The following is a 14,408-nucleotide window of genomic DNA, read 5'->3' as shown; positions in this document are numbered from 1 at the left end:
GCTGGCACTTCAGGTGGCAGCCCTGCCCACTGTGCCACAATGCTGCCCCCAACCCCACAAGTGTTGATATGTTGAATTGTCATCTTCATTTGTTTCCAGCAATTTTTTGATTTCTTTTTTTTTAAAGATTTATTTATTTGAAATTATTACACACAGAGAGGAGGAGAAGCAAAGAGAGAGAAAGAAAAAAAAAGAGAGGTCATCTGTCCGCTGGTTCACTCCCCAATTGGCCGCAACGACTGGAGCTATGCCCATCCAAATCCAGGAGCCAGGAGTTTCTTCCGAGTTGTCCATGTGGGTACAGGGACCCAGGGACTTGGGCCATCTTATACTGCTTTCACAGGCCATAGCAGAGAGCTGGATCAGAAGTAGAACACCTGGGACTTGAACCAGCGCCCATATGGGATGTTGGCACTGCAGGTGGCGGATTTTCCTGCCACAGCGACAGCCCCGATTGATTTCTCTTTTGATTTCTTCAGTGACCCAGTGTTCATTCAGGAGCATGTTGTTTAGTCTCCATGTGTTTGCATATGTTCTAGAGATTCCTGAGTTGCTGATTTCTAGCTTCATTCCATCATGGTCTGAGAAGATGCATGATATATTTTGAGTTTTTTGAATTTGCTGACACTTGCTTTTTGATCCAACATGTGGTTAATCCTAGAGAAGGTTCTGTGCACTGCTGAGGAGAATATATATTCCACAGCTGTAGCATGGTAAGTTTTGTAGATATCTGTTAGGTTTGTTTGGTCAATAGTGCTGATTAATTCTGTTGTTTCCTTGCTGATTTTCTGTCTGGTAGATCTGTGCACTTCTGAAAGTGGGGTATTGAAGTCCTCTATTACTATTGTATTTGAGTCTATGTCTCCCTTTAGCCCCATTAACATTTCTTTTAAATAGCCAGATGCCCTTCAATTAAGTGAATATACATTTAGAATAGTTACATCTTCTCCTTGAATTGATCCCTTAATCATTACATAGTGCTCTCATTGTTGCTGTGAGTCTAATTGGAGATGTTCTGATAGTAATCTGGCAATTCTCTGATGCACATTTTAGAATCTTTGTTTTACTGTGGAAAGTTTGAATACAATGTGTCATGGTGAAGATCTTTTCTGGTCTTGTCTATTAGGGGTTCTGTGTGCTTCCTGTACTTGGATATCCCTTTATTTCTACAAATTAGGTAAGTTTTCTGTTATTATTTCACTTAAAAGTCCTTCTATCATTTGTTTCTTTCTATGCCTTCAGGAATTCCTAGAACCCGTGTGTTTGGTCATTTGATGATATCCTGTGGATTCCCAACAGTGTTTTTTAGTTTTCTAATTTCTTCTTGTTTTTGTTCTGAGTGAATAATTTCCTGCGATTTGTCTTCTAATTTGGATATTCTTCTGATTCTGTTGTTAAGGCTTTCCACTGTGTTTATTTGTTCTATTGAATTCTTCATTTCCAAGATTTCATTTTGATTTAAGAACTCAATTTCATGGGAGAAATTTTTTTGTCATGTAAGGATTTTACTAGTTCGTGCATTTTCTTCTGATTACTTCTAAGTAATCCTGTGATCAATTTTTTGAATTCTATTTCTGGTATTTCTTCAGTCTTTTCATCTTCACAATCTGGTATTGAAGTGTTTTATTCTTTTGCGGGCATCATGTTGTGTTCCTTAGTGTTTCTTGAATCAGTGTGTTCATTGTGCGGCATTTGTGCAGATACTTTTTGATTTCTTTGAATTTTCTCTGCTGTGGCTTTTATCTTTGGATTATACCTCTGTGGATTAGTGTAGTTTCTATTTTTTCAGTGAATACCTAGAGGCCTATGGTGGGTGTGGCCAGGGAGCTTTGTTGGAACTCTAGGGTGAAGGGAGTTTCCAAGGTGACATCTAGGTTGAGTGTGGTTAAGTCAGTCAGTCTCTCTCTTTTTTTAATTAGAAGAGTGGTTTGTTCTGCTCTGTTGGCGTAGACTCAGCTTACCCCCTCTCCTCAAAGAAGACCAGTTCCTTGGGCTATAATATTTGTCCACGCTGCCACAAGGATCACACAAAGGATCTGTATAGTCCTTGGTCTAAGCACAGATTCCCCAGCAGAGTCCCTCACCAGGGAACTGGGGAGCCCTGAACATGTGGAGGCTCCCACAGTGACTGCCCAAAGTTCCAGCCGCACCCAGAACCCTCCTACACATCCTCAGTGTTTTCACAGTCCCAGCAAAAAAAGCCTCCTACAGTCACAAGCACCCAGCCCCCTATCAGTTCTCCCCACCAAACCCTGGAGTCTCCGCCTGGCCAGGCAAGGACAGAAGCTGGTGCAGCTGTTAATGTATGTCCAAAATGGCACCTGCTGTTTATTAGCTTGTTACAGGGATGTCGTTGAAGGGTGTATGGGGAGAGAGAACCGTGCACATCTCCCCGTCCCCTCTCCTCCCGCCTTTTTTTTTTTTTTTTTTTCCCCTCCTCTAGTTTGCCAGGTACACTATCCTCCACAGAGCTCCAAGCCAGATTCCCTCCAGGCTCTTCCTGCAGCTTTATTGCCAGTGACTTGGGCTGCCAGGGTCTGGTCTTACCTCACTATTTTAGAGTTGGTGAGGATGCTCTTGGCTGCTGTGGTCCTGAGTTGTGCACGTCCTCGTCCTCCACGTAGGTCCACTGTGTCCCTCTAATTTGTGTGGAGTTTCCTCTGCTGTTTTCTCCCGAACTTCCCAGAGACTGCATTCTCTCCTTTTTTTTTTTTTTTTTTTTTTTTCCTTTTTAAACTATCTTCTCCTAGACTAGAGCAGTAAGCTCCCTCCCTACTTCACCATCTTAATCCAGTCTCAAAGAGTAGGGTTTCAACACTACATGGTAGATGACTTTGGAGTAAGGGTTGCAAAAGTCACAGAAGTATTAGTATCTTAATAAGCCAAAGTATTGAAATCAGAATACAGATAACCAGTAATTCAGCGACAGTACTAGGTTTGTGTCTGAATGTTGGTGGATCATGTAATGTCTCCCAAACTGAGAAGAAATCCTGCGTCTGAAGAATGAAGAAAGAAACTCTACAAGAATAAAAGGGTTTATTGGGGCACCTTACATGCTAGTTTCCATGTTGGGGCAGAACAGCAGTATGGGCAAAACTACAGCAAAGATTTCTGCACAGGGGTACAGAGAGGGGCTAGATTTTACATATTTACAAGTCAGATGGGGCCGGCGCCGCGGCTCACTAGGCTAATCCTCCGCCTTGCAGCGCCGGCACACCGGGTTCTAGTCCCGGTCGGGGCACCGGATTCTGTCCCGGTTGCCCTTCTTGCAGGCCAGCTCTCTGCTGTGGCCAGGGAGTGCAGTGGAGGATGGCCCAAGTGCTTGGGCCCTGCACTAGGATAAGCACCTGGCTCCTGCCATCAGATCAGCGCGGTGCGCCGGCCATTGGAGGGTGAACCAACGGCAAAAAGAAGACCTTTCTCTCTGTCTCTCTCTCACTGTCCACTCTGCCTGTCAAAAAACAAACAAACAAAAAAAACAACACACAAGTCAGATGGGATTGTCTAGAATCTGTGTTACATTTCTTTATGTATGCTTTTAGTAGTTTGTCTCTAAGGCATCCTGCTGGTCTTTCCCACCTTATCAGAAAACTTGTGATAGGAGCTGGAGTTGTGGTGCCACCTGCAATGCCAGCATCCCATACAGGTACTGGTTCAAGTCTTGGCTGCTCCATTTCCAATTCAGCTCCCTGCTAATGCACCTGGAAAAACAGCAGAAGATGTTTCAAGTCTTTGTGCACCCATGTATACCTGTACTGCACCCATGTAGGAGATAGGATGAAGCTTCTGACTTCTGTCTGACCTAACCCTGGCTGTTGTAGTTATCTGGGATGGAGGATATTTCTCTCTCTGTCTCTGTCTCTGTAACTGCCTTTCAAATAAATAAATCTTAAATAAGACTTGTGATAGCACTTAATTTTTTGATGAGTCCTGTTACTTTGGTGGGAATTCAGCATCCTCCTGTGAGACAGAGGTTAAAATGGAGGTCTGAGACTCAAGATGGCTTTACTGATTTGTTGTCACCATGTTGTTCATGTTGGTAATGTCATTTGAGTAATGCTTAGATGAATGATGCCCATGTGGCCAGGGCTTTAAGTAATAATGTATGAAGGGGTTTGAAATTTGTTGTATTGGTGTTGGGAAGGCATAGAAGCTTTTGAATATAGTTACAGGACCAAATTATATTTTTTCAGGAAGATAATCCTTTTTATTATTCTAATAACTAATAATATTTGGATAAAGGCAAAAGGGAAAACCAGATAGAGGTGCTCTGCTCTGTATGACTGCTGGTAAGCATAGGAAAAGAAGCAGAGGCCGGTGCCACGGCTCACTAGGCTAATCCTCCGCCTTGCGGCGCCGGCACACCGGGTTCTAGTCCCGGTTGGGGCGCCGGATTCTGTCCCGGTTGCCCCTCTTCCAGGCCAGCTCTCTGCTGTGGCCAGGGAGTGCAGTGGAGGATGGCCCAAGTGCTTGGGCCCTGCACCCCATGGGAGACCAGGAGAAGTACCTGGCTCCTGCCATTGGATCAGCGCGGTGCGCTGGCCACGGCGGCCATTGGAGGGTGAACCAACGGCAAAGGAAGACCTTTCTCTCTGTCTCTCTCTCACTGTCCACTCTGCCTGTCAAAAAAAAAAAAAAAAAAAAAAAGAGAGAGAGAGAGAGAGATACCTCAAAGATAAAATTCTGTGAGTTATAAATTAGAAGTAAAAGGGAATGAGCATGGCCTTCAGAAGCACACACATTCGGGTTTGAATCTTTCTTTCTTTCTTTCTGTCTGTGTGTGTGTCTGTCTTTTCTTTCTGTCTTTCTTTATTAAAGATTCATTTGATAGGTAGAGTGACACAAAAAGAACATACTGGTTCACTCACTGAATGGCCACAATGGCCAGAGCTGGACAGGCTAAAGCCAGGCCCAAAACACCATCCAGGTTTCCCATGTGCATGGCATTTACTAGTTAAAGGACAGGAAGCAGGTCACCTCAATGTCACCTCAAAGATCTTTTGGCAAGATCTGTCTTATTTATTTGAAAGGCAGTGTGACAGGGAGATAGAGAGAACTAGAAAGAGATCCTCCATCTGGGGGTTAATTCCTCAAATGTCTACAGTGTTTGGGCCTGGGACAGGCCAAAGCCAGGAACTTCATCTTGGTCTGCTATGTGGGTGACAGGGACCCAAGTACTTGGGCATTTTTTTTCCCAACCACATTAGCAGGGGGACTTGAACCGGCACTCCCATATGGGATAGCAGCAGTGTAGGCAGTGGCCTACACAGTGCTGGCCCCTCAAAATTTCTTCCTTGGTATGATGTTTATTCTTTGAACATTTTCTTTCCTTTTTTAAGATTGATTTATTTATTTGAAAGAGTTACAGAAAAGGCAGAGAGGGAGGGAGGGAGGTCTTCCATCCGCTGGTTCACTCCCCAGTTGGCCGCAATGGCCAGAGCTGCACCTGATCAGGAGCCAGGAGCTTCCTCCAGGTCTCCCACGTGGGTGCATGGGCCCAAGGACTTGGGCCATTTTCCACTGCCTTCCCAGGCCACGGCAGAGAGCTGGATTGGAGGAGGAGCAGTCAGGACTAGAACCAGTGCCCATATGGGATTCCGGCGCCTCAGGACAGGGCATTAACCCGCTGCGCCACAGCGCCGGCCCCTATATGAGGTGCCAGGTTCTGCAGGTGGAGAATGCACCTACTGCGCCACGGCACGGGTCCCCTGAAAATTTTCAGACAGTGCAAGTGTAAAATATTTCTCAAAGTTCTATACTAGAAGAAGTTACTATGAATGGGAAGGTTTGGCTAACTTGTGTTTATTTTGATGAGATAAGGAGATTTGACTTTATCATAGAAACAACTGAAAAAACTGTCAAGAAAAACTAGGGATGGTGTAGAAATTTGGGTTGAGTTCCTGTGGTAGTATTGGTAACACTTGGTGAACAGTTTGTACTGAAAAATATGACTTTTCTGATTTGAATCACTGGACTAATAATGCTATCATTTTCTCACAGGATTTACTTTGTGTGTCTGCCCGTCCCCAAGGAAGAGTATCTTCCCCTCGCCCCCAAACTGTTAGGACTCTTTTATAAATGCATATTTACAAACCTTGTTTTTTTCATTAACAACACTTAACTACATATTGTAGTTATGATTTATTGTGGTTTCTATTATTTGTGCCCACCTCCTCCACCCTCCACTACCATCACATAAAGAGAAGATTGTTTAGTTTCTTTACTACTTCATTTTCATCTACCCTAATAAGCATTCAAAATCTACTTGACAGATTTTGAATGGATAACTTTTAAGAATTTGAAAACTGATGAGTAATGGTTAGACTAAATAAAAATGACGAGAAATACAAAAGTTGGTACCCTTTTTGTTTTTAAGATTTATCTGTCTATTTTGAAAGTCAAGAGAAGATCTTCCACCTGCTGGTTTACTGCATAGATGGCTGCAAAGGCCCACACTGGGCCAGGCCAAAGCCAGGGTCTCATCTGGTCTCCTACTTGGGTGGCAGGGGCTCAGACACTTGGGCCATCTTTTTGCTGCATTTCCCAGCCTATTAACAGGGAGCTGGGTTGGAAATGAAGCAGCTGGGACATGACCCACGCCCATGTGGGATGCCGGTATTATAGGGGTGGCTTTACCACCTATACCAAAATGCTGTCCTGGGCACCAAATATTTAATTATAGCTAGGAGGACAGTAAGATTAGGAATATATAGAGTGCATAAGTATTTGGGAAATGAATCTGATTTTAGATATACTGGCATTAAGTGCTAATTATACTTTGAGTAGTTGTATACCATTTGTAATTGGGAGTTATAGACTTATCACTTAAGAGATAAAGATTTAAAGATGTAGACCTAGAGGTCTTCAGTATAAGATGCTATGGGAGTGGATGACACTGCACTGATACTTGATTTAGAAAAGATAATTGGTTTTAGAAAAATGACTGTTGATAGAAACTTGGAGAATGGCCAGTGAAGGGTGTGAAGATGAACTAGTGGAAAATCTACTTGTTTTTAGGTAAAGGAGCATGGGTAGGTACAGCATTAGGGAAGCTGGGGAAAGTAAGGAGTGATTGAGTGATAATGATGCTACAGAAATTAAATAGGACTAAGGAATCACAGCATGTGGAATATACAAGAATGATGATGACTTTTATAAGAAAAATTTCAGTAGGTGGAAGGTTTTATGTATTAGCAGCTGAGCTGATGAATTTAAGGTTTTTCTGGCATTTGAAGGGGAACAAGATAGTGGCACACTAAGTTAAGAGTAAATGGAATTATGTTGCAAGTACTATGTGAGAGCCATTTTTAAAACTTTTCTTAGTCTTTTTAAACTTATTTTTTATTTTTTTCCCCATTTATATGAAAGTTACACAGAGAGAGAGGAGGAGAGGCAGAGAGAGAGAGAGAGAGAGAGGTCTTCTATCCGCTGGTTCACTCCCCGATTGGCCGCAATGGCTGGAACTAAGCCAATCCAAAGCCAGGAACCAGGAGTTTCTTCTGGGTCTCCCACGTGGGTGCAGTGGCCCAAGGACTTGGGCCATTTTCCACTGCTTTCCCAGGCCACAGCAAGAGCTGGATTGGAAGTGTAGCAGCTGGGACTCGAACCGCCGCCCATATAGGATGTGGACACTGCAAGCGGTGACTTTACCTGCTACGCCACAGCGCCGTCCCCTTTTCTTAGTCTTAACTGCAGAATGGCCTTGAAACAGAACAGCCTAAGGGCCAGAAAACTTAAAAGTTTGGTCAGTTTTTGGTCAAATGTGAAATATAAATGGACAAAATTTAGTTTTAACATGGAGCTTTACTGATAAATGTAAGATACCAAAAACATAAAATAACTGGAAGTGTTGGGTGTCACAGAAAAACTGATGAAAAATATAGTCTGTGAGATAAGTTTTAACATGAGTTCTGAAGAAAATAGGCCTTTGGAGAGGAGATAAAGGCCATTACCAGTTGTATTAATAATAATGCATGTATGGTTTTATGTGTATGTATATACCTATATATATATATATATATACACACACACACACACACATACATACAGAGAGGGAAAGAGACTGAAATTTTTGGCAGGTCATTTTTTTTTTTTTTTTTTTTTAAATTTTTGACAGGCAGAGCGGACAGTGAGAGAGAGAGACAGAGAAAAGTCTTCCTTTTTTCGGTTCACCCCCCAGTGGCCGCTGCGGCCGGCGCACTGCGCTGATCCGAAGCCAGGAGCCAGGTGCTTCTCCTGGTCTCCCATGCTGGTGCAGGGCCCAAGGACTTGGGCCATCTTCCACTGCCCTCCCGGGCCACAGCAGAGAGCTGGCCTGGAAGAGGAGCAACCGGGACTAGAACCTGGGATGCTGGCACCGCAGGCGGAGGATTAGCCCATTGAGCCGTTGCGCCGGCCAGCAGGTCATTTTAAGAATAAAATAGAAAACAAATAAAATAGAAATGAATAAAATAAAAATCTTAGTGATAGAAATAGATGATAGATACATGTTTTACTTATTAGTTTCTTATTAGCTTATTAGACTGAGCCGTCTATTAAGGAGAGACAGCAAATATAAATAAGGGTATTACATCTGGTGTTGTGGTTCTGATGGTTAAATTTACAGAGTTGAGTGTGACTGACATTTTTGCTGCTTAAAATTTTTATTCATCCTGTGCCTTAGAGATACTATGTATTTCCTCTATGATTTTGTGTTTCTAATCCATAATTAGGCAGGGTTTCTGAAATTGGGGTCTGTATATCACCCAGTGTATATGTAAATAGTCCAGATTCATACATCCCTCTTGCATTGAATCAATATTGTTGAAGATGGAGCCCAAGTAGCTGCATTTTTAGATTTCCTAGGTGGTTTTGAGACTCAGTCTTCTAGTGTCTTAAAAGTTTGGTAGTTTTACTAAAAAATATTTATGTGTAGTGTATTCATTTTCTGCTGTCAGCCTGTGGGATACTGGGTGGGATTCTTAATCTTTGGGATTTGATTTCCTCATAGGGTATAATGTACTGTGTATTAAAAGATTACAATTAATATTCTATAGAGAAACACTCTATACAACTGAATTAGCATTTTACAGAGATTATTTGGAGGCTTGCTTTATGCTTCAGAATTAGTTTGTTGTAGGAGTTAAGTTTTGATAGGTATGCTAAAAGTTTGATTTGAGAAATAATATTTTTATTTCTGTGTACTGAGTCTGTTAAATTCCAGATAGGCATTATTCTTCATCCTTTTACTATATTTTTTTCCTGATCCAGTATCCTGGCAATTGAGAAGCAGCAGTCACAGGACCTGCCCATGACCAGTACTCTAGGAGGTAGTGGATAGATGCCCATATTTGTACCTAACATAGTAAATGCATGGCATATAGAGTTAATTAAAAGCAGAATTGTTGCAGTTATCTGAAAGGATCAGTGGTGTGTACTTAGTGAGTTCCTATAACAGGGACACTTCAAAAAGTTACTAGAAAATGCGCACTGTGAAAAGATTATGGATGTCACTTTTTTTTTTTTTTTGACACTAAAATAAGCTTAGTTTTAGTTGCCTTTTTGCACCAACTTTTTGCAACTCCTGTATATATTTTTGGCATACTTGGAGGGAGGGTAGAGGAAAGAAATGGAAAGCACTTAGCTTTGTGGATTAAAATAAGAAAACATTGCTTTGTCAGCTGAAAGCACTCAGGCCACAGGACCTGCCTAAATACCCTTCTACTCATCTTGGCAATAGCAGTAGGGTAATTTGTCTCTTGATATGTTCTTGTATGTTCATAAATATTATGGAAGATGAATTTACATTTATTTTATAAAATATGAATGATTTTTAGTAAAATTTATTTGAAAGTTTATTCAGTTGTCTATGTAAAAGGAATTGAGTGAGGTGTTTTATATTTTAGGTTAAAAATCTGTAAGAGCCTGATTTTAGAATTCACCAGCTCCTCAGAAGTTTGGCGAAATATGGTATGTTTACATTTTTTTGTTTTTGTTTGTTAAGAATTCATATTGCATGAATATCTTAATGTCATGGTTAGAATAATGACAAATGCGTTCAGCAAATTTGGACGCTTGCCATTTTTAAAGCAGTGTGCTAGGTACTAAGTAACTATATAGGTAGGCTGTATGCAGGACCCAACTGGAGTGCATAAAGAATTTAGAAGATTAGTGTGTGCCATGAGAAGTAAAAATAGTATTTATAAGAGGATTGAGGGGACAGGTTTGGCTGTTGGGCTATGAATATTAATAATAGATTTCATTTAAGATTTCATTATTTGCCAGACATTGTTTAGATGTTAGTTCATTCATCTTCATGACAGTCCTTACTACATCTTAGTTCTACCTATAGGAATACTAAGGTTCAGAGAGGTTAAGTAACTTGCCCAAGATTTCCCAGCTACTGAATGGCCAAACCAGGGACATGAATACCTGTTTGGAGCTTGTTTGGTGTTCTATTAAGCATTGGACCTCATAAAAGAGGAGTCTGGAAGAGATGTTTTGACTTTGTAATTTTTAATATACATATAGCTGTTTAATTTGGCTTCAATTAGTCAATTGAAAGATATTTTAACTTTCTTATTTTTGTGTTTATAAGATGTGAAGTTAGTGTTATTTGTATCTTCCAGATCACATACACTATTAGTTTCATCAACACTTAAGAGGAAACTCACTATTTTGACTCCATTCTTCATTTCAGGAATGCTGTTGCTTCTTTCTCATGTGACTTCAGTAATACATAGGTTCTTAATAAGACATGTAATTATGTCAGTCAAATTTAATTACAAGGTACTTCAAAGAATTAGTGGGAAATGGAATTAAAAGAAGTTTGTTTTGGTGCAGAAGTTTGTTAATTCCATGTATACTTTTTTCCTAATTCACGTTTTTCATGAACTTTTAAAGACTCCCCTCATTTCCTCATAATGATTGGATGTCAAAATATTTTGTACCAATTTTTGCTTATCTTTTAAATCCATTTTCCATGAACTTTTTGAAGTATTCTCATCTTTTTATAGTGATTGTAAGTCTTATTTATGGGCATTTCCTGAGATTATTTACATATACTCAGACAACTCCTCACCTTCATCTGGATTTAAAGCCCTGTGTTCATAGCTATGGAAGTACAGGCTCAAGCATTGATGTGTCAGCACTTCTCTATGGGTTCTCAGATACCTTGATGTTTTTTATTTGGCTCTGGGTCCATGCTGGTAACTGCCTTCTGTGCTTGTCTGTTGTTAGTTTGAACGCATTAATTATGAAAGATCATTCCCTTCTAATTTTCTCATCTTCCCTTAGTTGCTCCTCAGATAGTGCCTGAATAATGCAGTTCAGTAGGGGAATTACAAGAGGAAAAACTAATAGTTTGAAAGGATCTCTTGATACAAGGCTATATCACATGTATGCTGTGCTTGCCAAAACCTGTAGTATAATTAAGGAGATCTGCAAAATTTGGACCATGACAATTAGGAAAATTTAGCTGAGGCCACCTTAAAAGGGGGTAAAAGATAACTTGGTTGAAAGGAGGATATAATTTCATAGTTTTATCATAATCTTTCATGAAATTGAATCTAATGAGTTTGACTGGAAAGACTAGGACGTATTTTCATGCAGTAACCAAGGAGTTTTGGCTAATGTGTGGTGAATCTACGTAAATATGGAATAAGTAACACTTTGGTTTGTATATGTGCGTGTGTATGTATATAACTATTTCTTTAAACATTTTCATTTTTGGTGATTTGTTTTCTTCATCTGTTTAAGAACCCTATCACTAAAATGTGTCATATTGAACCTGTTGCCATAATTTTGAGGTCTCAATCCATGTCCTAATTTTTTTGCTCTTACATTAAGTAGCGAAACTAAACCAAAATAAAAATTCAGCCTCCAAAATCCAAACTTCTTTATTCAGTAAATTTGCATTTTATTACTAGTTTCAGCACTAATTCTAAAATCTTGGGCAAGTCAGTTAATCACTCTGAGGCTGCTTGATTTTTTAAAGTTCTTATGTATGAAATAGCTTTATTAGTTAGTCAAGTTGTCTTGAGATTCAAGGTAATTACCAAGCAGAGTGCTTTGTAAACTCATAACATTACACAGAAGTAGAAGGTATTATCACAGATTGAGTTTCCTTTGTCTGAAATAATTGAGACCAGAAATGCTTTATTTCTGAGTTGTTCGGATTTTGAATACTTGTATAGACTTTATTGGTTGAAAAATTCTATAATTTGAAAATCCAAAATGCTCCCAATAAGCCCTCAGATTATTTAGGAGCATTTTGGATTTTCAGGTTAGGGATGTTCAACCTATACCATGTTTTCTCAATGAAAATATCATTTAAGAAAACAAAATGCTGAAGAATAGTTCTTTGTAGTAATTATTCTTCTGATGAATTTTGCATTGACACCTAATTTAAAGTTTCAAATTATTATTTGAACAATGAATTGGATTTATATATTAAAGTGTTCTAACTAAAGATTTGTTTAATTTATTAGAGTTATTAAGCCTACGCTCAGATCAAGTTAGCAGCTAGACTGGTGTGCCAACCTGTTTTTAATCAGTGACTCAAAGCTGTGATCACCCTGATGTCACCGAATGGCCACAGCTTGTAAAAGGTAATTTTGAATGTTATGTTAGAGCCTTTAAAAGGCTGCCATTGTAAAGTGAAATACATGCTGTAAAAATGGAGAAAATGTGTAGTTGGCAGAAACACTGCCAAGAATAGTGGACCTAAGAGTTGATTTATTTCTTCATTTAGTCTCATTCTGAAATATTTATTTTTTTCCCCTCATTCAGAATATCAGTAGCCACCACTGAAGACTTATCTGTGTGGATAAACAGGAAAGCATTTCTCAAAAAATTTCAAGTTGTAACATATAAACATTTTATTATATACATTGTAAAGGAGATTTGTAATATTTCTTAATAAACATTTTAAAGTGTGTCTTTTACGTGGTGGGTGTTTTAATTAAGATACGTTTCTAGAAATTTTTATAACTTTAATAAAACTAGTATACTTTTCTCTCCTAGAGAGTTACAGTGGAGGTAAAAGGAGTGGCTTGCAGGATGGAGAAGCTGCACCCAGTATTATTGGAAGTGAGCCACCGTTTGAATTTGCTAGCTAATGCTGCAGTATTCAGATTAGTGGGTGTTTTGTGATCATACTTTTTGCTATTCAAATCAAGACTTAAAATTGAGACTTTTCTAAGCTGTATTTTCTATTTTTTTAATACTACTTAGTTATGGCTTCGTTTTTAAAATTTTCTTTCTGCTTTGTTACTCTGCTGGTTTAAGATAACAATGGCTTTTTTTTTTTTAATTTAGTAAAATTATGAGCACATAGTGGATTGTAACTCCCAACATCTTAGCAGTAAAGAATAAATAAGCTCTGAAGGAGCCAGAGTAGAGTGTGGGAACTGTTGTATAAGGGGGCCTTAAAAAAATTCATGTCCTGAAAAAAACATGTAAAAATTTAAAAGTTTTTCTGTATCAAAATTGTAATTCCATTTTTCCACAAAGTTTTTGAAGTGCCTTTGTGTGTTTCATAGTTTGAAGAGTTTGTATCCTAACTTTAGGATAATTTTTGGTAACTTTAAAATATTATTGAAATGTTTAAGCAAGATGACTAGAAATTTATTGAGAAATGGATCATTAATACTGCAAGAAGAGTGTTTATTCTCTGTATATTCATTTTTCTCTCGATTTAAAAAACATTTCCTATTTGAATAGAAAGTAATATGCTATATATGAGACCCAGAATAGATTTATTTTAAGGAAAATTTTTCAATTTTTTCTTATTGTTTTGTTCTTTTTCTAGACTGGATTGGTTTAAATTATTTGGTTTGACTCATAGACGGTTTTTAGTAACTCACTTTAACATACATAGATATTAAGTAATTATCTAGTATAACAATAGTGACATTTTGATACAAGTGATCACATACTGTTTAGGGGAAAGAAATTGGGAAAAATTGATGTTGAACTTTATCTCTGTCCTGTTTCAGAATCTCAAGACTTTGCAGCCATTATATGTTTTACTTTAAGGTTTGAGCTTGTTTTCCTTTTTGGCTGTGTCTTTCCTTTTTTTGCAGTACTATTTTAATTTTCCTATCATTAAGTCCCATTTTTCCCCTCACCTTGCCCTGATAATTTTTAGAGTTTGATACCTACATGTTTGAAAGCTTCTAATCTGCCCGTCTTCCCTCAGTGCCAGCACGAATTTAGTTTTTGTTTTGCAAGCCAGCTCTGTCTCTTTATAGTATGATATCTGATGCTAGGGGGTCACACTTGGCAAAAATGAATCAGCTGGTACATGGGCATATCATCAGTTTTTAGCTCTTCTGTCTAAAAGATACTAGTTTGGAAGCAATCTTGGGGTACTTACCCCACAAGGCTGGTAGAGACCAGGTGTGTCACAGAGGTGATTTGCTTGATCC

At 39.0% G+C, this 14,408-nt stretch overlaps 1 protein-coding gene and 1 long non-coding RNA gene across 20 annotated transcripts in view; one reads left to right on the top strand and one right to left on the bottom strand.

Annotated features, from left to right (window-relative positions):
• The window catches only part of LOC103351270 (uncharacterized), a 235,567-nt gene that overhangs the window by 35,995 nt on the left and 185,164 nt on the right, over positions 1-14,408 (bottom strand). For 5 of the 9 annotated variants that reach the window (XR_011380615.1, XR_011380616.1, XR_011380617.1 and 2 more), the window contains one exon: positions 1-14,408. This exon is cut by the window's left edge. This is a non-coding gene — a long non-coding RNA (uncharacterized lncRNA). The other 4 variants (XR_011380611.1, XR_011380614.1, XR_011380613.1 and 1 more) reach the window with 4 other exon arrangements.
• Positions 1-14,408, top strand: part of UBE3A (ubiquitin protein ligase E3A) — a 103,620-nt gene that overhangs the window by 26,728 nt on the left and 62,484 nt on the right. For 4 of the 11 annotated variants that reach the window (XM_070053552.1, XM_070053547.1, XM_070053553.1 and 1 more), the window contains one exon: positions 9,885-9,948. The exons of 2 other annotated variants lie outside the window; for them this stretch is intronic. Coding sequence is in view for 1 of the 9 variants with exons in the window: in XM_070053543.1 (XP_069909644.1) it covers positions 12,568-12,587 (20 nt within the window). In the remaining 8 variants the exon portion in view is untranslated. Of the gene's footprint in view, positions 1-9,884; positions 9,949-12,462; positions 12,588-13,002; positions 13,069-13,976; positions 14,017-14,408 lie in introns of those variants that run through there. 5 more of the 11 variants (XM_070053551.1, XM_070053544.1, XM_070053546.1 and 2 more) reach the window with 4 other exon arrangements.

This window comes from Oryctolagus cuniculus, chromosome 12 (genome assembly GCF_964237555.1).
Source record: "Oryctolagus cuniculus chromosome 12, mOryCun1.1, whole genome shotgun sequence".
Lineage (NCBI taxonomy): Eukaryota > Metazoa > Chordata > Mammalia > Lagomorpha > Leporidae > Oryctolagus > Oryctolagus cuniculus.
This window is presented reverse-complemented; position numbering and strand designations above follow the sequence as displayed.